General features: G+C 43.5%; 1 protein-coding gene across 1 annotated transcript; it reads left to right on the top strand.

Annotated features, from left to right (window-relative positions):
• Nucleotides 1–150: 150 nt before the first annotated feature.
• On the top strand, nt 151–26,629 carry MYOM3 (myomesin 3). Its single transcript, XM_051807264.1, has 37 exons — nt 151–253; nt 2,372–2,506; nt 2,647–2,721; nt 3,356–3,515; nt 3,760–3,917; nt 4,901–4,996; nt 5,647–5,735; nt 8,127–8,171; nt 8,385–8,525; nt 9,090–9,251; nt 9,513–9,654; nt 9,747–9,946; nt 10,236–10,289; nt 10,598–10,725; nt 11,296–11,479; nt 12,188–12,362; nt 12,962–13,083; nt 13,723–13,910; nt 14,058–14,184; nt 14,724–14,902; nt 14,979–15,093; nt 15,378–15,534; nt 15,873–15,982; nt 16,475–16,519; nt 16,639–16,775; nt 18,230–18,374; nt 19,494–19,553; nt 20,289–20,356; nt 20,643–20,753; nt 21,482–21,569; nt 22,214–22,252; nt 22,702–22,807; nt 23,559–23,722; nt 24,057–24,093; nt 24,206–24,228; nt 24,319–24,374; nt 25,087–26,629. Exons 2-37 carry the CDS (start codon nt 2,400–2,402, stop codon nt 25,381–25,383), a joined length of 4,290 nt encoding a protein of 1,429 aa, XP_051663224.1. The 5' UTR covers nt 151–253; nt 2,372–2,399; the 3' UTR covers nt 25,384–26,629.

Genomic DNA, 26,629 nt, shown 5'->3' with positions numbered 1-26,629 from the left:
TGGCAAAGGCAATAATTGGCCTGATTTAGAGGCAGTTTGGGAGTCCTTGGCACTGCAGTGACCACGCAGGGGCTCCCCATTGTCCCGGGGAGGGCAGGGCACGAGGCTAAATTTGACTCCAGGATGGGCACTCCAACATGGGGAACATTCTTTTGGGGAGAGTCATTCTTAGTGTCATCACCAGGGAGAAGGGAAGCCTCCTTTGTCCTCTCTCTTGCCTGAGGACAGGAGCTCTCAGCAGAGTCTTCACTGGGTGAGTTTGGTTTATCTGTAAATAAGCTGCTGTTTGTTGTGAGATTTTATAAGATCTTCAGAGCAGCATCAGTTATTTTTTTTTTTCATGGCAGCTTTGTCTGACTTGCACTTCAGAAATAGGCTGTGCTTTGTCATTGTGTCTGCTTTAAAGTGTAATTGCTGTTTTTCTGTTCTGTTTTTCTGTTCTGTTTAGAAAATAATACATGCTTGAATTGAAAAGTGTAGGTTGTAGCAGATCAGAACTCTGTATCTTTGCACAAACACCAGATTATAAAGCACTGAAATTTGTCCAGGGAAAAATAAATAAAAAAAATTATATAGTAAAAATTAATCTGGATCAGTAATTATTTGTGAACATGGACACAAAGATCTGATGCCCAGGATGACAGGAGTCATTCTGCAGCTGAATCAGTCCTGAAGAGACCAGTATTTCATGCAATCACAAAGATATTTTCCCATAAAAGCCTGTTTAATTTTTTTTTCTTACCCAACATTTCTTTGTTCCTTCCAAAGTTAACATCTACTAAGGAAATATTATCATGTTAATTCCTTATTTTCATTTTCATGTTGGGATATTTTGCATTTACCAGGACAATTGTGCTTTTCCATGGGCTCTTTATAAATTTATTTACATCAACAGAAAATTGTACAAGTGAACAAAATAGGATGAAAAAATTGTCCTGGTGAAAGCTGAGGGGTCTGTATTTTTTCATAGAGCTCGGATTAGAAAGCAGTAAAGCTAAAATCCAGGAGGAAAATTTGCCAAGGGAAAATTTCAGTCATGGAACATGAGCTAGGGAAAGATTTACAAGTATGTTTGAGCAAATTTTATTCGGCAACAATTGCATTTGCAAAGCTGCTTTCACAAAGTAACCCGAGCTCTCAGAACTTGTAAATGTGCACAGTTTAAGGCTTGTGCTGTGTGGGTTTGAATTAAATGAGGGGAGAGGGAGATAAGGAGGGATAGACTTTTAAAATTTAGTTTAGTTTAATGCCCAGCCATTAGTCAGAGCCTGAAAGCAGCGAGCTGTGGGTTCCCAGGGCAGGGGCTGCGCAGAGCTGGGGATGGATGGGAGCCAAGAGTGCCAGTGTTTGCTCCAATGTTTGCTCCCAGGTTTCACCTGTTGGAGCAGGATCTCCCTGGGAAGCTCCTCTGGTCACTCTTTGGGAAAATCCTGCTGCTTGCTGAGCAAGTCCTTTCAGGCTCACATTCTGAAGGATGCTGTTTTTCCCGTGCTTTATCAACCTTTCTCTAAGGGCTAAGAAGTGATGACTGATCTCTCAGGATGCAACCAAAGGGCTGGATAAAGCATTATCCTCCCAAAGTACTGGACTGTAACTGTTCCTGTCACCAGCCTGGGAATGGGGAATTGCAGGTGGGAACAGTGCAAAGGAGTGCTCTGTCTCAGCAGCTGGAACTGGCTGAGCATCCTGGGCTAGTGGAAGGTGTCCCTGCCCATGGCAGGGGGGTGGAATGAGATGGGCTTTAAGGTCCCTTCCAGCCCAAACCATTCCATGATTCCTGCACAGCAGCCTGTGTGCTTGGCTCAGCAGCATTGCCTTATCTAATCCCTGGCACATCCAGGCAGGGGCAGGTGTGATCACAGCCTGGGGGCCACAGGCTCTTTGCCATCACAGCTACCCCTGCAATATAGTTTCCAGCCTGAAAATCTGCTTATTTCCTAAACTTTTCTTCCACATCTCACTATCTGATGTTCCATATCTTATTTTATCCCTAATCTTCCACGTCCCTCTGGTCTCCCTCTCACAGTGCTCCTCATTTGCCTGCCTGCTATATTGGGGCTCTGATCTAATGGAACTCCCTGGGGGACTATCCACCAGATTTAGAGCACAGGATCAGTCCTGGGGAAACAAATCCATCCACAAGGTGCTGCCTACTGACTGTTCTGTTACAGGACTTCATTTCTTCATCTGATTCCATTTTTCACAGAAGCACAAACCCCTCTCATAGTGTGAAAGTCAGCAAATGGTGTCACGTGAACCTTCACTCACAACCCCTGAACATCAAAGCAAAGCGAGGACTTAATTATAACTCTGGGATATTCTGTTGAGGTGCCTTATTTGAAAAACCACTTTATGTTTTATTCTATTCCAGCTAAAAAGTTCATTTCTGACTTCCCAACATGGGAACCCGAACCTTCTTCCACCACAGAGAGGAGGAGCAGAAGGAGGAGAGGAAACACAGCTTGCAAATGACCTCCACAACCAGGAAGAAAAAGTTCAAAACCAGGTGAGCCCCAGAGCTGGGGACAGGTCGAGTCAACTGGGCCCAGACAGGACTTCCTACACATTCACAGGTTTGCTGAGTTTTGAGTTTATGAACTCATGGAATCTTGTCTGGGTTCTTTTCCATGTGTCTGCCTCTGGAAGTGAGGAAGAAGAGACTTTCAGCCTTTCAGAGCTGTCGATAGCAGCTGCCCTTGCCTTGACCTCTGAACCACCAAAGTAAGTCAGGAATCATGGTAACTCAAATATAACCACTCTAAGGGTCACAGTTTCCAATTTATTTTGTTTGGAAGCAAAGCCAGCAGGTTGAATTGAAAGGTTCTTCCATTAAAAACACCAGATCTCAACTAAAATGCAGGAAATTAAATGATAGTGCCTTGGCACCTGTGATAATGAGGAATATTGCCCTGCTCTCAAGCAAAGGACTAAGAGAAACCAGATTTCAAAGGAATAAGTGGAAAATAACAGTCAGATTAATAAATTAATGGTAGCTGATGTGACTCTGAAAATCCTGGCATTGATCCCGCTGTCCATCTTTCTGTGATGGCTGAACAACCAACATCCCTTCTCCCTTCAATCCATCTCCCAGCTTCATGCCTGGCATTAAAACTGGTCAAACAGTGGGTCCCTGTCTTGTGCCATGGAAGTCTGATCTCTCATGAGAGTCCTGCTGGTTCCTGTGAGGTATAACTGCCCAACATTCATACCTACACTGCAAGCAGCCAGTGTTTCTGTCCTTAACACTTCTGGTTTAACCAAAAATATGTGCTATAAACAACAGCAAAAAAGGACCAAAACAAAACAAAAAGCATTATCCTGACTTCTGATGGCTTTTTACCACCCTGTGTTCCAGGGACCACAAGATAAGCAGGGAAGCTGACATCCTGGAGCTGGAACAGAGGGGGCAGAAGAGGATTCGGTTTGGGAATGACATGGAGCACTTTGAGGAGGAGGTGATCCGGACCTGCAGGCTGCTGCGCGTGAGGGCCGACCGGAAAGCCCTGCGGAGGAAGGTCAGCTCAGACACCTCTACTGGTAACAGAAATGCCAACAGGATTAAAATTACAGCCAATAGTAGCACCCTGGAGAGGATCCTGAACCTCAGCAGGTGTTAGGACAACCTCAGAACCGCTCAAACCAAGGACAAGGCCTTGTGCTCCTGCCCCTGTGGCATTGTCACACACTCCTTCTGTAAGAGAATTTGTGCAATGACAGAATCCCTTTCCATCGCCTTCATGTGGTGTCTCCTTGTCACAGGCTGTGGAAAAGGCACGTGTGGAGAAGGAATACATTGAGCTGCGCTCAGGGAGACCCCCCATGTTCTGGATCCCCCTCAGAGCACACGCAGTGTGGGAGAGGATGGATGTGAAGTTGGCCTGTACCGTCCTGGGCTCCCCACCACCGCAGGTCACTTGGTAGGTCAGTCCCAGCAATGACCCCTGTGGGCACAGTCTGTGCATTCCAGGGAGCAGCCAGAGGAATAACTTCCATGTCCTGCCAGAGAGAAGGAAGGGGGAGCTTCAGAGGTCACAGAAAACACTCTCAGTTCTCCAGCTCCACTGTAAGGACACTGAGTACTCCGTGGGCCTGGAAGGAGTGGACAGTCCAACAGGGCTCCTTCTGGGATTGTTATTCATGTAGATTTATTTCCCTGTTCCCTTGGTGTTGTCCTCTGTCATGCAGAAAAACTTGGGATTTAAGTCTCAGAAACCAGGATCTATCTTCAGCACTAAACCACCTCACACATACACACCTTCAAGGCCTGCCTGCCCTGGACACCATGAGAGTTTCAGCATTAAACTGCTGTTGCTTCTACACTTCGTAAAATACAACACAACTCTCACATTTACTCACTTGGCATATTTGCCATCCTCAGGGAAGGAGTGTTAAGTTCTGGGCCTGACTGCAGCACACACCGTAGCAGAGAGATGGAAATAGATGAAAGATCACCTCAGAAAATAATCTGATCAGTTTGTCAAAGCCATCGACCCTTCCTCCCCTGGAAGGTTTAAGTAGGCAAACATTTGGATTACCAATGACTTCGCAGGCAGGGAGCTCCCCATGTCCTGTGTCCTTCCAGAGGGGCCTCTTTGAATTATTCAAAGAGCAAAGAGAATATGATCCTCCCACAGATCCCCGAGGAACACAAAGCAGAGACATCTGCAAACTCCCTCCCACGACCTGCAGAGCAGGGAATGTTAAGCCAAGGCCACGCTGCCTCAGGCAGCCACCAGCATCCCTAGGGAAGGGGCAAGCAGGACTAGGGAGGGGATCTAGGTCAGCTGCAAGGCTGTTTTGAAGTGGGAGACCTGTAAAAGAGGGAATTGTATCTACTCCTCTTTTCTGCTGTGTTTGAGACAGGTAATTTCCTACTAGCACGTTGTTTGTGTTCAACTAGGTTTAAAAACGGAGTCCCCATCGATCCCCGCCTGGCCCCAGCAGGAAAATACAAGATAAAAAACAAATTTGGGATGCTGACCCTGCACATCAGCAGGTAATGTGTGTGCCCTTGGCTGAGCTGGTTTTTTTTTCAGTTGAATAAGAACTGCTCTGCCAAAACTCCCCATTTGTGTATGATAAACCATAAAAGGTAATTCTTCTGGAATCTGACCTTGCCTGACTTCAGGGCGCTGTCTTTGAGCTAAACCTGTGCCAATCTCAACAGCAGTTCATAAAACAGCAGTTCATTTAAAAAATCCTAAAACAAAAAATAAAATTTAGAGCCTTAATTTATTTCTCCTCCTCTTTTTAGGCATCACCAACATTTTCTCCTTCAGGGTAAGGCCACGCACGTGAAGCACTTCGCAAACAGACACAGCAATGTGATTTAGGATGGATCAGTGTGATCAGAAAGACATCAGTTCAACTCTGAGAATTATACATGTGATAGACACATGCATATCCTCAGTGAAATCAAGTGTTCAGTACTTGAAATGTTTTGCTTTCAGGTATCAAGAGAAAAAATTGGCCACAAAGTATCAGAAATCCTTGTAATTGAAAGGAAAAGCAGCTTCTGGAAGAAAAGCAAATATCTCCTTTTATTTTCTGGGATTAATGGGGAACCCCTTTGAATCTGTCCTGTGAAATATGAACAATAATTGAAAGCTAAAAAGGAGGGGGAATGTGTTTTGGTTTTTTTTTCAGATGCTCCATGGAAGATTCTGCTGAATACAGTGTGGAAGTAAAGAACCAGCACGGAGAGGCTTATTCATTTGCCACAGTGCTGGTCAGGAGTAAGTACAAAACACGTTCCTTTGGCTTTAAACTTTCAAATTCCGTAGAATCTTCAAAATATTTTCATATATTATATTTTCACTCTGGAAAAAAAGCACTGTTAATGGGAGAGGAGAATACCTCTCACCTGTTAGTGAGGAGAAAGCACAACTGGCTAAAATAATCTTGGCTGCCACTAATATATATGCACATGGCTGATAGAACAGCTTCTCTTTCTCAGTCACTTCTGGACTCAGCCAAAATCTTTCAGATTCCATATGGACACAGCTGTCCCTGGGTTAAAATTGAACTAAATTTAGGCATTTTTTTCTGCTATGAAACAGCCACACAGTTAAATACACAACAGGCCTAGCAAGACTCTGCTGCATTTCTGAAGACAAGCAAGAAATTGGTTACCAAGACCTGTGGCTTTCAGAGGGACCTCTCAGTGCAGTAGTGCAGAGAATACCACGTTTCTCTCTCATATCAGTAACTACCGAGAGCAAATACAAGATTTTCCTATTTGATCTGTGCTGTTCTTAAAATAACTGGCATAGGGAATAATTCAAATGGCAACAGATGAATAGGAAGGGTTTGTTTTGGATGTCTTTGGTCATGAAGAGATGGGTTTCTTCAACTGATTGAATTCCAAAGCCAACTTGAACTATTTTTTTCAGTCAGAATGGGTTTTGCTTGGTTTAGACAATATATTTATTACTAGTGCTGCAAATATATTCTTGGCTCTGTCATAGGTTATGTTAATATCAGACTTATTCTTCACATGCCATATTTTGATCACATCTGAATCCCATTTGGGATATGTATCCCTACAGAAGAATGTGACTCCAGAATTGTAACAGAAGTGTATCAGGATATCTTTCAGATCCTTTAATTGAACGGTGTCAAAATTCAACATACCTGGAAATGTGCAGCAGATATTTACCAGTTCTAAAGGGTTCTGTATAATAACCCAGAAAAGCTTCATTTGCAGCTTTCCCAGATTTCTAAATACCCTTACCCCAGCGCAGAAATACAGAAAAAGCTGCCAGGTGTGCAATGCTTCTGCATTCCCACAGTGTCCACACCTCAGGAACTGGCCTTTGCCACAAAGCAGCAGCAGCTGCCTGAGAGAAAAATTCCATGCCAATAACCACATCCTCCTCTCAATTCCTGTCAGAATCTTTAGGATCAGGGCATGATGGCAGGATAAGGGTCTAGCCCTGGATGAGCTGGCTCTCCTCACCTCTAAGTGCCTGATTAACCTGTCTCTCATCAGGCTTTCCAAACCACTTGCAGCCCCTGCTCCCCGTGGCTGTGGTGAGGGGCCCACTCTGCTCCTTCTCCCAGGATTTCTCATGCCCTCCCAGTAACATGAGTCTTCCTCTTGCTATTTGCATTTAACAGTCTGAAAATAGAGACTCCAGCAAGGCCTTAATCCTGCCTGCCCTGGAAACATTCCCCGTGGCCCGGGCAGGCCGATGGCATCTGTGCCCCCGGCCCCGCTCTGTCTGCAGCGGCCTCAATGCCAGGGGAGGGTCTCTGGGCTTTCACTTTCCCTGAAGACATCACTGAGGGTCTCCCAGGAACCTGGGATGAGGCTCTGCTTTAGCTCCCATGCTTTATATTTCTTTCCTCCTCAGCTGTTAACACCCAGCCTCGTGTTTTGCTTGTCAGCCAGCTCAGCTACTGCCAGACCTCAGTCACTGGAAGAACAGGCGTTATTTTATGGGCATTTCTGCCAACTTAAGGAAGTGTCTCAGTTTCATCATGTGTTAAGTGCATCAGTTCTTGGATTTCAGCTCCAAATAATGTCACTTTGTGATGTGGTGCCAACAGGCCAGAGCAGGTGGAGTGTGCCAGCACCCACCTGTGATGCCCCTAAGGAATCCACAATCTTGAAACAAGTGATGTGGGGACACACTTCCCTCAGCTCCAGGGATTACCTCAGTGTATCAGAAGAAATATCCTTGCTTTTGGTTAAATCTTGAAGTCCCAGTCACTGGTAGTTTTCAAGAATCCCACGTCATCCTCTGGGAATGCTGTTTCAAGCCAGGGGTTTGCTTTCACTCAAATTTTTATTCTGCTTGCTTTTAACTTGCCTAGTGCAGCTTTGAAAGGCAGAAGCCAAGCTTGAAAAACCCTCCTGAGCTATGAATAACTGAGTGCACGTGAGCATCCAGAGCAGTATTGCTCACACTGGTACAGCCATGGGAACAATCCCCTCTTCAGACACATCCCCAGTTGTTTGTGAAGGGCATCAACTGTCAAATGAATTACAGTTTCACCTCTTTGAAGGCTCACACTAAGGGCTGCTTCAAGGGAAAAACAGTTTGCTGAGCATCACTGGACGTTTTTGAGAAGATAAACACTGGCACGAGATTTGCTAAAAGTACTTCCTTCTTGTCTTACAGAATACTATGGAAAGGAGTCAGGCTTTGATTCAGAAATATACAAAAGTGAGTAAATCATTGATGTTATTGTTATTTATTTTTATAGCCTGAAGCAACTTGATTCTTTTTTTTCCTGAGCCAGAGCTTTTCCCATTAGCCTGACTGCATGTGCAACGTGCAAGCTCAGGTACCACTCTAAATGTATGACAATAAAAACACTGCAGGGAGGAAAGCTCTGGAGGCCTCTTTATCTTGTTGACATTTACTCTTACTCCACAGGATCCCTTATGGCCAGAGAGGCAGATTTTGCTTTTCCAATGAAACCCTTATTTTCAAGAGAAAAGGAGCCTTTCACCCTCTCCTGTTACTTCTCTTCTGATTTACTTGACCACCAACGAGACATCACCTGGTTCAGAGATGGTTTGTAGACAACACCTAAGTTTATATGTCTTTAAAAATGTACCATTGGAATTTGTAGCTGTGATTGAATGTTCACAGAAAAGAATCAAAATTCAGGATTCCTGAGCTGTTCTCAGCTCTCCTCAAGATACAGATGCCACTATTTTAATTCCTGTGTTTTCCCTACTTGTAAAGGCTGATACCACTAAAATGTTTCAGAGGTAAGGACATTCCTGCCCATGGGAATAATTTAAAAGCCTTAGTCCTGTCCAGAGGAAGCACCAAGTGGAAAAAACTTTTGTTATACTCAGCTGGCAATCAGGGATTTCCATCTTGGCCACACTGGTGATCTTTATCTGCTGTTAAGTTTTGGAAAGCAGGAACAATGCAGTAAAGACTTCTCTTGCCATTCCAGCAGCAAAGTTGGATCAGTCCATGACTATAACTTGGAGGCACAGCAATAACATCAGGAATGTCTTACAGACTCTCATCTTGCTCTTTTGTGGGTTTTGCTGCCTTTTTTTTATGCCACTCCTAACCAGCCACTCCAGGTGAAGTTCCTGTCCCCCTTCTCGTGCTCCACAGGTGAGTTGCTGCAGAATTCCCAACGTCAGGAGCTGAAGTACCAGGACCGGGAGGCTTCTCTGACGGTGCCGTGTGCCCACAAAGAGGACGAGGGATTCTACACCATCCGTGTCCCCTCCCTGGAGGGGCACAAAGAACAGACCACTTATGTGTTTGTTAGAGGTACATGCAGAGAACAAAACCTCCTTCCATGATACCTTGGCGGGAAGGAATTCCCAACCTCACACACAAGGAAATAGCTCCCAATTCTGTGCAGGGATGCAGTTATTGAAGTGACCAAATCTTATTTTCAGTAGTGATTTAGAAAACAAGGCTTGCATTACTGGGATGTAGGTCCTGAGACACTTAAAATTAAGCTACTGAATGAAAATTTTGGAACAGAAAGGAACAGACAGTAACCACCATCCCTTGGTGTTTCCACAGATGCTGCAGCAGAAACTCCTGGTGCTCCTGGATCCCCACTCAACGTGAAATGTCATGATGTGAACAAGGACTGCTTGATTGTCTCCTGGGTAGCACCCAGTGATGATGGAGGAAGTCCAGTCCTGGGGTACCTTATTGAAAGGTCTGTAAGTTAATCACCTTTGAGATAAAGGAGCTTGTTATATTGTTGTGGGAATACCCTGAAGGAACTCCCTGGGCTGTGTTTTGTTCCAGGTGTGTTGCTGGGTCAGAGGATTGGGTTCCCTGCAATGCCCAGCCTGTGAAAACCTGCAGGTGCCCTGTCCTGGGCCTTGCTGAGGGACAGACGTACCAGTTCCGAGTAAAGGCTGTCAATAAAGTGGGCATCAGTCACCCCTCAAAAGCCAGTGATCCAGTTACAACATATGATCCCAACAGGGACAGGAGAGTGACAGGTTTGTACAAAATCAGGAAAAATTTCTCCTCAAGGACAGAGGGAGGCTGCAGCTATAACTGAAGGCAGTTTGTCCAAATTCTCCCCATTCTCACAAACACCATTGGAACACTCTGTGCCTTCACTGAACCCACCTTGGGGCTATTCTGGGCAGAAAACCAACAAAATACCATTGTATGTGACATGAAAGGTATATAATTAGGCATACAACAAATGCCACAGTCCTGGGTTCTGCCTCTCTTCCCAGCATCTCCCCTGAGTGGATAACATTGCCCTGTTTGACATTACAGTTATTCCGTACGACGAAGGCAGGACGATAGAAATATCCAAGGATGACCTGGAAGGTAAGTTCCAATTTCCCCTGAGCCTTTTTCTAAGAGAGGAGTGATTGTTCTGCAACAAGGAGATCTGTGAAAACATAACTGGAGAAAGGATACTTTGGAAGATAACCATAATAAGCTGCACAAGGATCAGAACTATCCCAAAGAGCACAGCCTTTCATCATAATCTTGGTTTGCCTCTGTGTCCCCAGAGGGTTTGTCTCCTCCTGTATATTGATGAATCTTAATTTATAGTGGGAAAACAGCATCCATTGTAAAAGAACTTTATTTTCCTGCCACATTATCACTAAAGCCTTTCTGCCTTCCCATAGGACACATTAAAATTCCACTGCCACCCACCAATGTTCATGCAAGTGAGGTCAGAGAAGATTATGTGGCTTTGGCCTGGGATGAACCAGATCCAAGAGGCAAAGAGCCCCTGAATTATTATGTGGAAAAGGTAAGAAAATAACATCACATAGAAGGGGAACTGCAGAGCAGAACCATTCCTTCCTCAGGTGGGTTGTGGCACTGGAGAACCACAGCCTCAAAAGTGGCTGGTTCAGCCTCCCTCCAGCTCCTCAGGGCACCTCATCCTGACTCTGACACCCACTCCAGGACTAACGATTAACAGAGAATAAACAAGTAACTTTTACACTGCAGAACAGTGGCAGGATTTTAACAGGAAGGACCCTTCCTGCCCCAAAGGGTGGAAAAGCTGTGAAAAACTGCACAGTCCTTCACTGTCCTGTTCCCCACTAATCATTTTGCTGGTTAATTAGTATCTTCTCCCAGTCTCCTCTCATACACACTCATTTCTCACCTGCTGCACCACTTCTCCTGTTGCCATGGGAGAAAAGTTTGGGTATATCAACAAGAAATCTGTAATTTATGGGTTTGGTTTGTGGTTTTGGTTGGTTGGTTGGTTTTTTTCCCACTACTTTCCTACAACAATCAGCTTTGTTATCTGGGGGGGGGGTTGTGCCTGAGTTACAACCCAAGTTGTAAATCATCACCTTTTTCGTTACAGTCGATTGTGGGCAGCAACTCCTGGCAAATGGTTAATCTGGACATGCCAGTTAATTCCCCAAGATTTGCACTCTTTGATCTCGTTCAAGGCAAATGTTACCGTTTCCGTGTGCGATCCGTTAACAAGTACGGAATCAGTGAGCCATCCCTGCCCAGCCAGCCTGTGACTGCTGGAGCAAAACTGGGTAATTATTTCATTACTCTGCTCTGAAAATAACGTGGGAGTTCCCCTGCCTGCCCCTTCTTTTAAACTTCACAGTCTGTGATTACACAGCAGTTGCTTTGATATAAGGAAATCTCTCAAAGCCTTAAATCCTTGTTTAATTACTTTGCAGTTGGTCAGTGCAGTGTAAATCTAACCAAGCAGCGGGGGGGGGGGGAATTACATTTAATAAAATAGAAACAGTTGAAGCCTGTGTTTAATCCAAGTATGCTTCCAGCAGGGTGTGAGGGAGGTGACACAGACCAGTGTGGAAGCATGACCCCCTGCTTTGGGGGGCTCAGGCAGGAGGCAGAGGAAGAGGAGACGTGGCAAACCCAGACATAAAACCAGAGTCTGTAGACTGGGACAATGTCCATGGCATTTTGCTCTAATTTCATACAGTCACAAACAGGTTTAGGTTGGAAGGGACCTTAAAGCTCATCTCATTCCACCCCTTGCCATGGGCAGGGACACCTTCCACTAGCCCAGGTTACTCCAAGCCCCATCCAACCTGGCCTTGGACACTTCAGGGATGGGGCAGCCACAGCTTCTCTGGGCAACAATTTGAAAATGGTACTCTGTAAAAGGTGAATAAATCAAACAGGCCAACTCAGAATGTTTTGGTGTTTTTTTTTAAATTACAGATTTTAAACTTCCCTATTTTTCTCTGTATTTTTTTCTCTCTTTTTAGCTCCTCTGCCTCCACCATCTCAGGTTTTAGCTTTCAGAGACACCAAGACATCTGTTGTTCTGCAGTGGGATAAGCCAAAGGATGGTCTGGAGCCCCTTGGGTATTACATCTACTGCAGGGAGACTGGGACAGAGGAGTGGCAAACTGTCAATAACAAGCCTGTGACATGCAATGAGTGAGTTCAGCTCTTCTCCTCCACTGAGAGGTGACAGGGCCCAACCTGGATTCTTCTGTTTCTGGCTGGAGTCATATTTCAGATAAAAAAAGACCTTCCTTCAACTCCCCCCACACAGGCTCGCCCACACACAAACCCCACGTCCTCCTTGAGAAATCAGAATAGCTCAAAACCTCACTTTTACACCCAAAGCCAGGCTGACAGCAAAGTCTGTGTGTCCTTCTCAGACTGGGGCTGTGCAGGTACACACACCTTGGGGCACCAGTAGAACCACATTCCATTTTTTTGCTTGTTTTCCAGTAGAGTAAGTTGGCATCACTCACATGTAGAATGTAGAGTCCCTCTCTCGCTGTGGGGGTCACATAAAGTCCATTAAAAAGTCCTGTTTTTCCCCCTGACAATTCCAGCCAGCAGAGTAATTCCTGTCCACCTGTTCCATACCCACTGTCTGATTTATTGGGTGACACTTTAATATGTAATGGCAAATAATGATTTTTGTAAGAACAAAGCCCTATTAATAATGTGTTGCTGTCTGTTCTAAGCACTGTTTACTTTTACTTTGCACAGTCAAACACAAACATATTAATTTACTCTCCCAGATTTACTGTTCCTGGGCTGCAGCCTGGAAAAGAATATGTCTTTTGTGTGAAATCTGTCAGTGAGGCAGGACTGAGTGAGAGCTCCCCAGAAACAGATCCCATCGTTGTCAGGCCAGCGATCGGTGAGTGGTGACACACCCTGCACAAACACACCAAAATTAAACCCCTCAACCTCCCATCTATCATCCATATCGATTACTGAATGTAATGGTGATAATGTTTGAGAAGTAAAGCAACAGAGAATTGATTTTTCTTGTGCCCTGCAGCTTCTGCCATCAACTGCACTTGCCACGGCTGGGCAGAGTTGGTTAAGTAGCATTTTGACTTAGCAGTGTGTTACATTCCCAGTATTAACTTGGCTCTGCTACAGGTGACCATTTTAAGAGCTCAGTTATGCTGTGTCTTGAAATCAGCATTGGGAATTTCTCAGGGCAATTACAAAGTCCTACTGACCACATCAGCCAGGATCTGCCCCTCCATGTTCCTCATTTTATTGATCCCCTGCTTTCACCTCCTCTGTCACACAATCCATAGAGCAACACGGGAGAAACATCCTGAGACACAGCCCTGCCTTTCGCTGTGACTTCCAAATGAGAACCTGGTCATCTTCAAACCCTTTTACACTGCAAAAGTGGTATTTAGGGAGCCTTCACACAAACAGAATCACGTGAGATTTCCTCAGCACAGTTCCTCCCGACACTTTGACTACGCTTCTTTCCCCAACCCTGCACTGAACAATTCCCTGTTTTCTCTTTGCTCAGCTTGCCCATCGGCCCCACACGGGTTTGTCCTTCTGCACTGTGGGAAGACCACCATGACCATCGGCTGGAAAGCCCCGAAGCGCAAAGGAGGAACAAAGATCCTGGGTTATTTCCTAGACCAGCACGACAGCTCCGAGCTGGACTGGCACGGAGTGAACACCCAGCCAATTCCTCGGCGGGTTTGCACGGTACTGCTCTCAGCTGTGACCCTGTGCTGCTCCAAGCACAGCTGTACCAAGGGCTGAGCTGCCCCTAGTCCCAGCCCAGGAGTCTCCTCTGCCCCTCCCCAGAGCAGCAGGGCTGTCCTGACCATGTTTACCCTCCTGCACCCAAAGGTCAGCGGCCTGGAGGAAGGTCACCTGTACGAATTCCGTGCCTGTGCCATGAACATGGCTGGAGTTGGGGAAGTGTCTGAGCCCAGTGACCTGTTCAGGTGTGAGGAGTGGACGATGCCAGAGCCAGGTACCTCTCATGTACATCACTGTCATCACGAATGGCAGAGTATTCTGAGTTGGAAGGGACCCACAAGGATCACTGAGTCCAACTCTTAAGTGAATGGCCCCTACAAATCATCTACAAAAATGTCACTAGGTGTATTAGTTATCTCCTCACTCTTCCATGAATCCAAGGGGCTTCTGAACACTACACATCTGTGTAAAGGTTCCTGCCAGCACAGGAAAGCACACAAACATTTCCAGGGATGTCCCAGTTCAGAGTATTATTTCTGCACTACACAGATACAGCACCCAGGTATTTTTAACAATATTGCTTCCAGAGAATGAACAATCTGGATCTAAAATCCTAATTCCTTTGTCTATTACACCACAGCAAATAACATTAAAGCAGCTGGTTTATGCTTTTTTTTTTTCTAGAGTCTACCCCTAATTACCACAGAAAGCATCTCCTAGTCACTTGTTACCTTAAAGCCCTTTCTGACCCCAACCCCAAAGTGCACCCAGCTGCAGTTTTGAATGTTGGGCAGCTTTGCTTTGTGTGCACAGGCCCCCCTTACGATGTGAGGTGCAGTGAAGTGAGAGACTCATCCCTGCAGCTCCACTGGGAAGCACCACTGTACACAGGAGCAGGTCCAGTTACAGGGTATTATGTGGACATGTGTGAAGAAGGCTCAGAGGAATGGAAACGGATAAATAAACAACCCGTAGCCACAACCCACATGAAGGTCTGTACACACTCTGAGTATCCAAGTGGTGCTTCTCAGCTGGTCTCACACTAATTCCTGACAATGCTTCCTGCAGGTTTCAGACCTGGACCCAGGGAAATGCTATATTTTCCGAGTAAGAGCACTGAACAAGGCTGGCCTTGGACCCCCTTCGCTCCCCTCGGATCCTGTGGTGGCCAAAACCAAACCTGGTATGAAACTAAAAGTGATGAGATCGTGTGAGTCTGTGGGTAGAATGATGATTCCAGTGAAAAACTGCCTGATGATGCACCAGCTACTTGTTTCAGAGCAAGAAAGACCCCCAGTCAAAATAAAGATTAGCAAATCCAACTGCCCAAATTGATTTACTCAAACTGTACACTTTGTGGTTTGGGTTTTTTTGTTTGTTTGTTTTTTGTTTGTTTGTTTTTTCAGTTAGATGTGCAGAAGCTCAGCCCTGATCTGCTTTGGTAAGGAATGTTTTTTACTCATACAGGCACAAATGAAATTGAACTTGGGGTCGACGAAGAGGGTTTCATTTATATGGCTTTTGAAGCTCCTGAAAAGAATGAATCCTCTGAATTTATCTGGTCAAAGGACTACGAAGGACCACCAGATCCTGACAGAGTTGAGACTGAAGAGAAAGGCAATAGGTGAGTATGTAAAGCACACTGAGAAAACTAATTGTGGACTGTTGAATAAAGAGCACATTAAACACTAAGAAAAACATGAAGCCAAATGTTTCCCTCTCCTTTCCCTGATTCCCAGCTCTGGTGTCCATGAAATGCACTGTTCAGTGCAACCTGCAGGTCAGCAAAGGCACCAGTTGTCACATTGCCAGTGTTTCTGCCTTGCTCCTCGGTGTCATTTATAAATGCCAATTAATGCTCTATTTCATGTTCTGGGTGTATCAAATGTGTTGCATCCTGTTAGAGGAGGCATGTTTTTTTGAGGAAAATATAATTTTTATTGTTGTTCTTTTTACTTCTAGATCTAAGCTTATACTGAAAGAGCCCTCAGAAAAGGATCTGGGTGTCTATTCAGTGGAGGTCACGGATGTAGATGACGATATCTCTGCCAGCTGCACTCTAACAAAAGAAGGTAAACCCTAATAATTACCAGCAACAAATACCTAGTGTGCCCTAATTTTCTAATATTAGATGTCTAGAGGAAAGTTTCACGTAGAGGAGTAGTAAGTGATTGATGTCACTTAATGATAGTGGCATCATTAGAAAGATGCTTCCCATTCCTTGAAGGCTCAAGGGCAGTTTCTTTTACAGTGCCCTAAGGAAAGATTCCATACTTCCAACTCGACTGGAAAGTCATTTTTCCATCACAGTTCAGGTTTCACACACAGCTACACTACCACAGTGATTTAAAACTTCTTTCACATGCTCCTTGAATTGATACAACCAACATTTTATTCAGACACAACTAAGAATTATCTTCACAACCTTCTCTAGTCCTTCCCATTGTCAGGTATTTTCTTTCTTCTTGGCACAGTTCATTAACAAATTAAATTACATGGATACAATTAATTTGTTTTGGCCTAGTTGTATGTATCCAAATGACTTTTTATTCTTTGCATTTCAGATCTGGACAAGCTCCTGAAACGTAGCCATGAAATCAGGAACCCACGTAAGTCGAAGCAGTAAAACACCACAACCACATGTACAGACTGGGAAAGGGGAACCCTGGCTGAGCCAAATCCTGTGGTTTGCCTGTGATTCCCCTCCGTGGTTCTCTTTGTTTGCCAGTGATCAAGCTGATATCTGGCTGGAACATTGATGTTCTGGAGAAAGGAGAAGTGAGGCTGTGGCTGGAGGTGGAGAAGCTGTCCCCGAACGCTGAGCTGCACCTCATCTTCAATGACAAGGAGCTCAAAAGTACTCCAGTAGGTTTTATTTTTGGATTTAATTCTGACTTCTGCTGTACAGGGAGATAGAGCAGATGGGTACATTCCCAGTTTTCTAAATTCCCATCTGATATTTTGTGCCTAAACAGAAAGGCAACTGCCTGATTCTCAGGCTGTGCAGTCCCAGCTGCAAGGCTGCAGCTCTGACAGTCACAGACAGGACAATATTCCTCAGCAATATTCCTCTGACAACCTGCCACTTCCCTTTGATAAAGGACTCTTCTGACAGTAAACCTCAGCCACGTGTAATTTGTGGGATGCTCCAAATGCACCCGTGCAGGATGCAGAGCTCTGTCCTGGGGGACCACACTCGACCCATTTCAGTGGGTGCTAAAGAAATTCCATCTCTTGGAATGGGATGGGATATTTTTCTTCTGCCTTCCCAAGCCAAGCTGAAGCTTTCCACCCCATCCATTTGAACTAAATACAGACAAATCTCATGAATCCTAGAAGCAGATGGAAGTGATTTATTTGCCAGTGTGGGGCACTGGAAATAGCCCTGCCTGGTGTGTCACGGCGTGCCCCGACCTCCTGAGACACCCAGAAAAACGCTCAGGCCTCCTCCTTGTCTTCCCATATCAAGTTAATATTATAACATTTGAAAAGTATTTGGAATGACAGGACCAGAGGGGAGAACAGTTGAGAATGAAGCACAGTATAAATCAGCAGCCTGCCAGCTCAGTGCAGAGTGGCAATGCCAAGATAAGAAACAGAGCCCAGGGAACAAAGGACCAGCCCAAAGCAGTTCAGAGCTGTCAGTGCCGTGTTGGGGGGTTTAAAACAACACCTAACAAGTTTATCTAAGGCTTTGTCTCTTCTAAGAACTGTGGCTTCCCCACTGGAGGGCTGACATGTTTACAGACAATTAAAAGTGTTTGTCAGGCTCTTTGTAAGGACAATATTTGCTCGGAGCAAACAAGGCAGTGAGGCAGAATGATGATATTTATGTTGGAGCATCTGGCAGTTTCGGGGTGTATGTGGAGGAGGTTCAGCAGCACCTGCAGGAGGGTGGAAATGTTACTCATCACGGCCAAATATGCAATTACCTGTCACAGATTTTAATTAGTGCAACACTTCTATGATACTAAAAATCACAGAGGTTCTAGTGAGCTGAAAGGTGCATAATATCCAGCAAGGAGGAATGTGTTGTGTTTGTTAGGTGGTTTTAACAAAAAGTTTCTCCCTGAGGAAGGCTCTGCTGGAAGCAATTCTACTATTCCTACACATATAAATAATAGGTGAATCTCACAGGATGGAATAGCAGAGTGCAGTGGCTTCATTAGCCTGTAAGAAGAGGGAAGTTTATAAAGATACAAATACAAAATGACTGGAAAGGTATTGTAGAAGATGCTGTGCCAGGAGCTGACCTTGGAGCAGTGGAAATGATACTGTGGAAAAACTCTTCAATTTATCGTATTTTCTTCGTTCCACAGACACATAAGATAAACTTTGTCAAGGAGAAAGGTCTCGTAGAACTGATTATCCAGGATTTCTGTGCAGATGACAAAGGGATGTACACAGCCCAGCTGCAGGATGGGAAAGCCAAGAACCACTTCACCCTAGTTCTTATGGATGAATGTAAGTGGAAATTCGGGATCAAATATAGACTGCCATGCCCAGTGGAAACTTTGTGAGGCACTTGAGGCCCCAAAGTATTTCCAGCAGTTACAATGGCACACTGGGAATGGGGAGAGCAAATACTTATTTTAGCACACATTTAAAGTCCAGGGATCATTTCGGAAATTACCTGAATTTCTCTTTAACAAAAATTGAAGCTTTTGGTCTTATAAATAGAGTGGAATCTTAAAAACAGTGGAATGCTTAGTTATTTCTTTCAGATGTTTTACATATTACCTTGCTATGGCAAACTGTGCCTTGGCAGCAAACTGTGTGATGTGTTATTTAGTACATGTTTATCTCAGGACAGGATCAGGTTGAAAATTCAGTGTATTCAACAGCTGGGTGATTGCATTGTACTGAATGCAATAAAGAAACCAGTGTCAACTTCACTCCAGGACAAGGCCAGGCAGCAAAGCAACATGAAACATGAAGGGTCCTTGGAGATGCAGCACAGAGAGCCTTTTAAAATGAATTAAAAATAGAAAGTAACAAGATTGCCATTCAAATCCTTCCCCATCGAGTTCCTGTCTCTAGTTTCAGTTCTTGCATTTTGCTTTCGAGTGACCTTCTAAAGCTTCCAAAGTTTTTGAATGGAAAATGTCTCTAAAATGGCAAGTCTAGTTGACTCCTGGAGAGAAAGAGGCAGCTCCCCAGAGTGATTCAGCACATGCTACATTCAGGATACAAAATAAATTCGAGGAGTTGTGCTCTAAAAGTGCCCATTTATCTTTGCTGACAGTGAACAAGGCAGAGAAGCTGTGGTTGTCCAAGACTAGGAAAATTCTGTGCTCTCTGCCTTCTGTGGTTTCTTGCTTTTTAAACGTTATTATTTCAGGGGGGGGTTAAGTTTTTTGTAAGGTCAAGACACCTCCTTCATTTGCTAAATGCTTAATGGTCAAGTCTTCAAAGGCTCTTTTGTTTTAATGAAAGTCAATGTGAGGTTCTCAGCGACCAGCACAGTGAAAGAATGAGGTGAATGGCGCACAAACAAATATCACAGCTCTGAAAACACCTTTTGGGAGCAGAAATTTCTAAACATGGATGGGTTTGTTGATTTTGTCCATTGCTGTTCTGTAGGTTTTGCTAAAGTTGCAGAAGAGGCTGATGCAAAACGGAGAGAATGGAAGAAAAAGCAGGGTAAGATAAACCAGAGGTTCATCACTTGCCAGAAGTGTGTCAAAAGGATGGCAAAACCCAAGCAAAGTTATTTCACTGAGTGCTCTAAATATTTTTCTTTATCATCTTTTTAAACACATTATTTAAGCTGATTACCACACTAGATAACACTCCTTATTTTCAGATACTTTGCCCTGCCCTTAAAAATCAAAATAATTTATTTAAATAACTTTAGCCAAACTACCCAGAATTCTTAGTATGGATCTGCTGGATCAGTGCTGTAACATTTTTGAATTCTGAAAACTGTCCAGTCTATATGTAATAATGAATACCATGAAAAAAATGCAATTAAGATCCACTTACTTTCCCTGGAGAAAACAGGATTCTCTAAATAAGTTTATAAAGATCCGTGTGTTCCACTTTCATTTTATCCCCCAATTTATATTCATGAATAAGGAAGTTCCTAAAACAAATTCAGAGGAAAAACTACTAAATTGGAAAGATTATTCCCTTCCCGTGAGGGGCAGAAATATTCGCTTAATAACGACTGTGATAACGCATTAGACTACAGGTCCACTTTGTTGGCTTGAGTTGCTTCGTACAGGATGAAAGTGCATCTCCCAATTTCCCCTCCCTATTCCAGAGCGTTCCCTCCAGCGGCACTGCGGGAATTCAGCACTAGGGGGAAGCATTTCTGCGGGTAACACCAGAGAGCTGAGGAAACGCATCGCCCAAGACGTTTATTTTCTTTTCTAGGTCCACATTTTATAGAGAACTTGAGATGGAAGGTGACAGAGAGCTGTGAGGTGCTCCTTACCTGCAAGGTACACACAGCCCGGGGTGCAACTGCCCCGGCTGAATTCCTTCAGCACTCAATTTTAGGTGTGGATTTTAAGAGGATATGAAGTGTTCATCCAAATGCTTTGTTGCCAACCAATGAAAGTAAGGAGATGTTGTATTTTGGGCAGGAATTTTAATAAAGAAGGGGGGTTTCTAAGATTCTGGAGCAATTCTCTAACTGTAAGTGATGCTTCCTATTAGAAGGCCATCCAGGAATTGAGAATTAAAATGCATTTGGGATCCTGACCTCTAAATGTTGACTTCAAACAGGCAACAAACCTGAGGAAGGACACCAAGTTCCAGTGGTTCTTCAACCAGAAAGCACGAGCAGGTGGTGTGTTTGACCCCCAGACTGGGATAGGAACTCTACGTATTGCAAAGGTGAAAACCACAAAACAACTCAGAGGCTTTGGGGATCACATGAAAATGCAAAAAAATATGGGTTGATCTTATTAATATTCCCCGTGTTTTGGGGAGAGGAGAAAACTTCTAATGTTGTAGTTTAATGACTATGAATTTTAGTGGAAGGTGTCCCTGCCTGTGGCAGGGGTTTGGAACTAAAGGATCTTTAAGGTCCCTTCCAACCCAAATCAGTCTCTGACTTTATGATTCTAATAAGAAATAAGATGTTTTTAACAGTGAGTGGCTGTTAAAAGTTTAACACATCCTGAGAGGCTAAAAAGAACCCGAGGGCTTTTCTGATCAGCACTGGCTGCCTATTCTGGAGATGAACTTTAGTGCCATTGAAAGAAGAGTTACTGAGCTCATTACAGAATGAACTGAATGCAATTTTATGGTTTAACCTCTGGAGAAGGCCAGAGAAGCTGCCATAACCTCAGAGAAGGTGCAGCTGAACAAAGGGAGACTGGTGGTGCAGGGGGAGCTTCAGTGCAGTCTCTGTGTGGCTCCTTCCAATCTTGTTTGGGTTTGATTTTGTATTTTAATTTCAAACAGCCAAATCATCGCTAGAAAACGACAAGAAGAAAATATCAGCTTTTCCCCCCTCTTCCCAACCCTGTTTCAATGATATGGGAAATTCCTTTTGGGAGGGGTGTTGTTTGGTTTTGGGGTTTGTTTCTTTTTAAAGATATTACCCATGTATTTGGTAGGTGACCAAAGCAGATGAAGGTCAGTACAAAGCAGTTGTTTCAGACGAGCGAGGAGAGGACTGCACCCAACTGGATCTCACAAAAGGAGGTAAGAGAACCTTATATCACACAATAACACACACTGACAGCCCTGCCTAGGATTAATTTTTGGATTTAAAACCAAATTTCATCACTTTCTATGACATTGCTAATTACCACAGTACTTTTTATAGAGATTAAAACCTGCATTAAAAATTCACTGGTCGAATTTAAAGGGTTTCCTGATCTACATCATAATGTCATTTACATCTGCAGTCATTTCTCAAGTTTGGACTGCACTGTAAATTCTGTCAAGCACCATAGTTGAAAGCTCAGGAATTTTTCAGTCACTTCAACTCAGCATCAATCAGAAGATTCTGCTTCCCGAGATTAAATCCTACCCCGACATCTGGAATCCATCATTTAAACCTGACACATAAATCTCTTTTCTGGGAGGCAGTTGGTTGCACATGTTGAATGTTAAGGAAGATAGGAGCATCTAAATCTGGTAAGAAATGCCCAGCATCTAAAAATACATGAATCAGTGGCAAAAACTCCATTCCCAGTGAGCTCTGCAACAGAAGACGACGACAAATAACCAGTGGATATAAAACATCCTAAACACAGTGAAATAAATTGGTACCAATAAATTGGTAGATCAGATGTGATTTGATAAATACTCTATTTATAGACATTTAAATCTTTGTCTTCCAGCCTTTGAAGAGCTTCTCAAGGAGCTGTGCAGGATCAGTGGTATGTCATCAGTAATAACAGAAGGGGAGAAAGGGGGGGTGTCCCAGTCAGAGCAAAGTGCTCTGGAGCTGCCCCTGGGTCTGGTTCAAGTAAAACACCACCCATTCTCCTTCAGTGTGAGGAGGATGGTCAGTAAATAAATCCAGGGACTTAAAACCCCCTGCACTTACAAATTAACTCTGTGCTGGCACGTGCTCCTTGTCCCAGCACTGCTCTGGGAATTTGGCCAAGCTGTGCTACCTCTCTGACATGTGTAGCCCAGACCCATGTTCTCTACAGGAGACATGTTTTTCTCCAGCTCCTGAAAGCTCCAGGGTCTCCAAGAGGCAGAATTCCACCCTGCTCTCAGCTAGCCACCTTCTCCACAGCGAAATGTTAACATGTTCCTTGGGATTTTGTTGGTGTGACGTTTAAAATTGTGTGTTCTTGAAAGTCCTCCTCAATTTCAGCTCTTTCTGCTACACCTCTGAAAATCCAGCCCACTGAGGAAGGCATCAAAATCTACACTGATGTGAAGTATTTCACAGACTACATGAAAACAACCTGGTATCACAAGTGAGTCCCAAAAAAATATTTGCAAAGCTTCTGGAACTCTGTTTCTTGTAACTGTTTATCCAAAATTAAACAGCTGGGCCCATTTAAGGCAACTGCAGATTTGTCTGAGTAAGGGCTGAAAACCACAATTCACTCTCATCCTGAAACATGTCTTGGAATTCCAGAATGAGCAGTCCTGTGATTTTTATCTTAGCACTGCAGAAATATTTATAAGTGATTATCTTTACTAGAATAATAATGATGCCCTTACAACACTGCTCAGTTACAGCCTCCTTGGTGACAGACAGGGTTTTTTCCAAACACTTTATTTCTACTACTCTTCTCCTAAACCACTCTATTCCCCCACTCTGAATAACAAATATTCCCAAACACTATAAAATTCTTCCCAAACACTGGCTAATTTAGCCTCATAATGTCTTTATAAATAGAGAAATGGTGTTTTATTAGACACCACCTTCACACATATATAAGGAGGCCAATTTTTAATAATGTTTAAGGGCTAAATGCTTACAAATATTCAACATGTAAATGCTATTTAATCTCCTAAATAAGGTCTTTTTTAAGTTTGTAAAGCTTTGGCAAAGTGCCTAAAATCCCATGCCCCATGGGATTTCCACAAGTGACTAAGTACCAAACTCTCCCTGAAGTGAATCCTGACTCCCACACTTCCAACCAGCACAGGTCTAAAAAAAGTTACTGCTCTAATTTATCCAGCTCTACTAAATACTAATGAGGTGATGTGTTTACTTAGGGATAAACAGCTCGAAAGCCGTGACAGGATGAAAGCTGGGAGCACCATGAATCGGATCTGGCTCCACATCCTGAGCCCCACGGATGCTGATAAGGGAAAATACACCCTGGAGTTATTTGATGGGAACAAGTCCCACAAACTGTCAACAGACCTGTCTGGGCAAGGTGAGCTGAGTCAAACCATCCCAGGCATGAGAAATACCTGAGCTGCTTTCCAAGAGTCCTCCAAAGCCAGGGCAGGGATTCCTCTCTCCTTTGTCTGAGCTGGAGCTCCAAACTGTTGGAGATTTTTTTCCCCCCTCTGAACTTCTCTTTGGAAAGGTCCCACTTATTTCAACAGTATAGAAATAGAGCCATATTTCCCTAAGGCAGGCATAGACACCATCTAGATGATAATTACATTTATCTGTGTGATCCCAACACTGAGGCATTATGTTAAATTTACTGAGTCAAAAAAAAACCAAACAGCAACTTTCCCTAAAACCTTTCATTCTTGCAGCCTTTGAAGACGCCCTGGCTGAGCACAGAAGGCTAAAGTAAGTTCCTGCCTAAATGTTTTCACAGCTAAATCTATTTTGAGTGTCATACTCTAAACTGAGAATATAATGGCTAATAAATAAAACCACAATCATTTTCTCTCACTTGCAGGGAAGCAGCAATAGCAGAAAAGCGTAAGTAAATTAATTTCTTTCCTTCAGTTAAACAAAGCCAAGTGGTTTGCTGATAATAAAAACTAAAAGGTCGTATTTGTTCACTCCCAGGTCGTGCCAGAGTTGTTCAAGGTCTGCCAGATGTTGCCACCATCATGGAGGACAAGGTAATATTGAGTAACTTCGTTAATTGGCCCTTGCACAGACACAGAAGAATCACTGATGGGGAGGAAAACTGCTTGTTTTCCCCTCCTGTACATTCCCAGCAGCTTTTCTGAGCTCCTGCATTTGCCAGGGGTGGGAAGGGGGAACCCCCCCAGCTCATTTTCACAGCCAGATCCTTTCTGTTGTCTCCCCATTTCATAGGATTAGACTTTTAAGGCCTTTAAGTGCTGGACCTGATTTTCCCATCATACCAACTCCCTGTTTACATTTCTGAGTCACATTCCCCTTTACACAGGCAGAACAAAAACCCTGTGCAATAACTGCAAATTCATCATGTGCCTATTTAAGTGTGATTTTACAGCATAAGAAGCTATAAAAAGGCAGTAGCACAAATACAAGTCAGGTCCAGTGGATTCAGGCAGGTTAATCCTGATTATACCAGAAGATAGCAGAGAAAAAGAATGGCAGTCTGGGAATGTCACCTGTGGAAAATGTGAGGACTTATTTTTATTTTTCTTAATTTCTTTTTGTTATTTAAAAGCCATGTGGATGTGGCTTTTGGGGGAGTGGTTTACTGGTGGCCTTGGCAGTGCTGGGTTAAGGGTTGGACTTGATGGTCTTATTTCCAACCTAAATGATTGGGATTCTCTGAACTGAATTTCCTTGCATGTTTCTAACTTCATAATCTGTCTCTGCTCTCTTGTTTTACAACAGACCCTGTGTTTAACTTGCTGTGTTTCTGGAGATCCTTACCCAGAAATCACTTGGTTCAAAAACGAGAAGGTTATAGTGTTCAAAGACCGGTACAAGATGGATGTGAAGGGCTCAGTGGTGACAATCACCATAGAGAAAGTCTGCAATGAAGACACAGGAAAATACAGCATTTATGTCAAGAATAAATATGGGTCTGAAACAGGGCAGGTCACTATCAGTGTCTATAAACATGGAGAGATCCCAATAGGAACAGAGCAGGAAGTCCCAGCTGGGATCAAGATGAAAAAGCCTAAATGAATTAGTTAATTATGTCCCCTTGAATTTAGAAGGAATGTAACTCCTTTGGATTCCTTTCAGTGTCTCTGCCCTAAAATTCAGGCTCGTGTCTCTATGTTTATTTTAGAAATATTTCAGTGTTTTTATTTTGGTAGTTGAACTCTGCGTGGGAAATACCAGAGGATTCACATGTGAGAACCAGGCTTTTGGTGGAGGTTTTTTGTATTAAATCACTATGTGTTATGGATTTTCTTGTAGCTGACAAATGCTAATGTGTGTGTCATTAAACTTCAACCCTTGGTGACATCTCAGCACTGCTGTTGAGTATATCCATGATGAAATCAGGCAGTGTGGGGGGGGGAAGTCAGGACATACTCCACACATAAAAACAGCCTTATTCCCTAGCACTACTTCATCCTTGCTACTCAGGGATTCTATCCTGTAAATGTAACTATAAAACTGGCTCTTTGTGTGTGAATTTTCTTTAAAATTTACTAAAAGGGAGGTTGAGAATTTCTAAGAAGAAGTTCAGTGTTGGTGTTCTATTTAAATAGAAGAATTACTGACAGGTATGAACTCAGAGAGGTCACCCACCCCTGGGATACAGGCTCTGTTTGAATTAAGCAATATAACTGCAAGACACATAATCTACTGAATGCCTTCCAAAATCAACAGTCACACCTGCACAGACAGCAAGGAATATCATTTGAGGGCTGTAATGAGTGAGAATTCCTGGTGCAGCTGGTGAGAAGAAAAAATAACACATCGTGTTTACTTCCTGCATTCACTCTCCAAGCAATGTTCCATGTTTTATTTTACCTTTTGTCTTCTATGTATGCAGTGCTTGTTGAAAAACAGCAATAATAAACTGAATTTAATTCAGATTTAGATGCACATTACTGACATCTACTGGATAGAGTCATAACTGATGTCCCACTCTAACATGATTTTTCCCTGATCTCAAGCAATTGGAGACCCACAATTTTGGAAGAAATAGCTGTGGATTTTATTAATTCACTATTCACCATTTATGGTTCAAGAGAATATTGTGATAATTAGGAAGTTCCTGCAGTGCAACAGTAATTACCTCAGCCTATCGTAAATTATGGCATTTTATCTGAAGAATTCCATTCAAAACACAGTAAAATGTATAAAAGAGAGAAGCTGTGAACTTAAAAAAATACAAATGAAGCTATGCAACACTTTACAACAATCATGGCTAATTAGAAGTGGGGTCAGTGACCCACAACACCCCAAACGTCAAGGT

This window comes from Manacus candei, unplaced genomic scaffold (genome assembly GCF_025592945.1).
Source record: "Manacus candei isolate 608988 ecotype Guabito, Panama unplaced genomic scaffold, ASM2559294v1 h1tg000070l, whole genome shotgun sequence".
NCBI classification, from domain to species: Eukaryota; Metazoa; Chordata; class Aves; order Passeriformes; family Pipridae; genus Manacus; species Manacus candei.
Note: the sequence above shows the minus strand (reverse complement) of the source record. Positions and strands in the feature narration are given on the sequence as shown.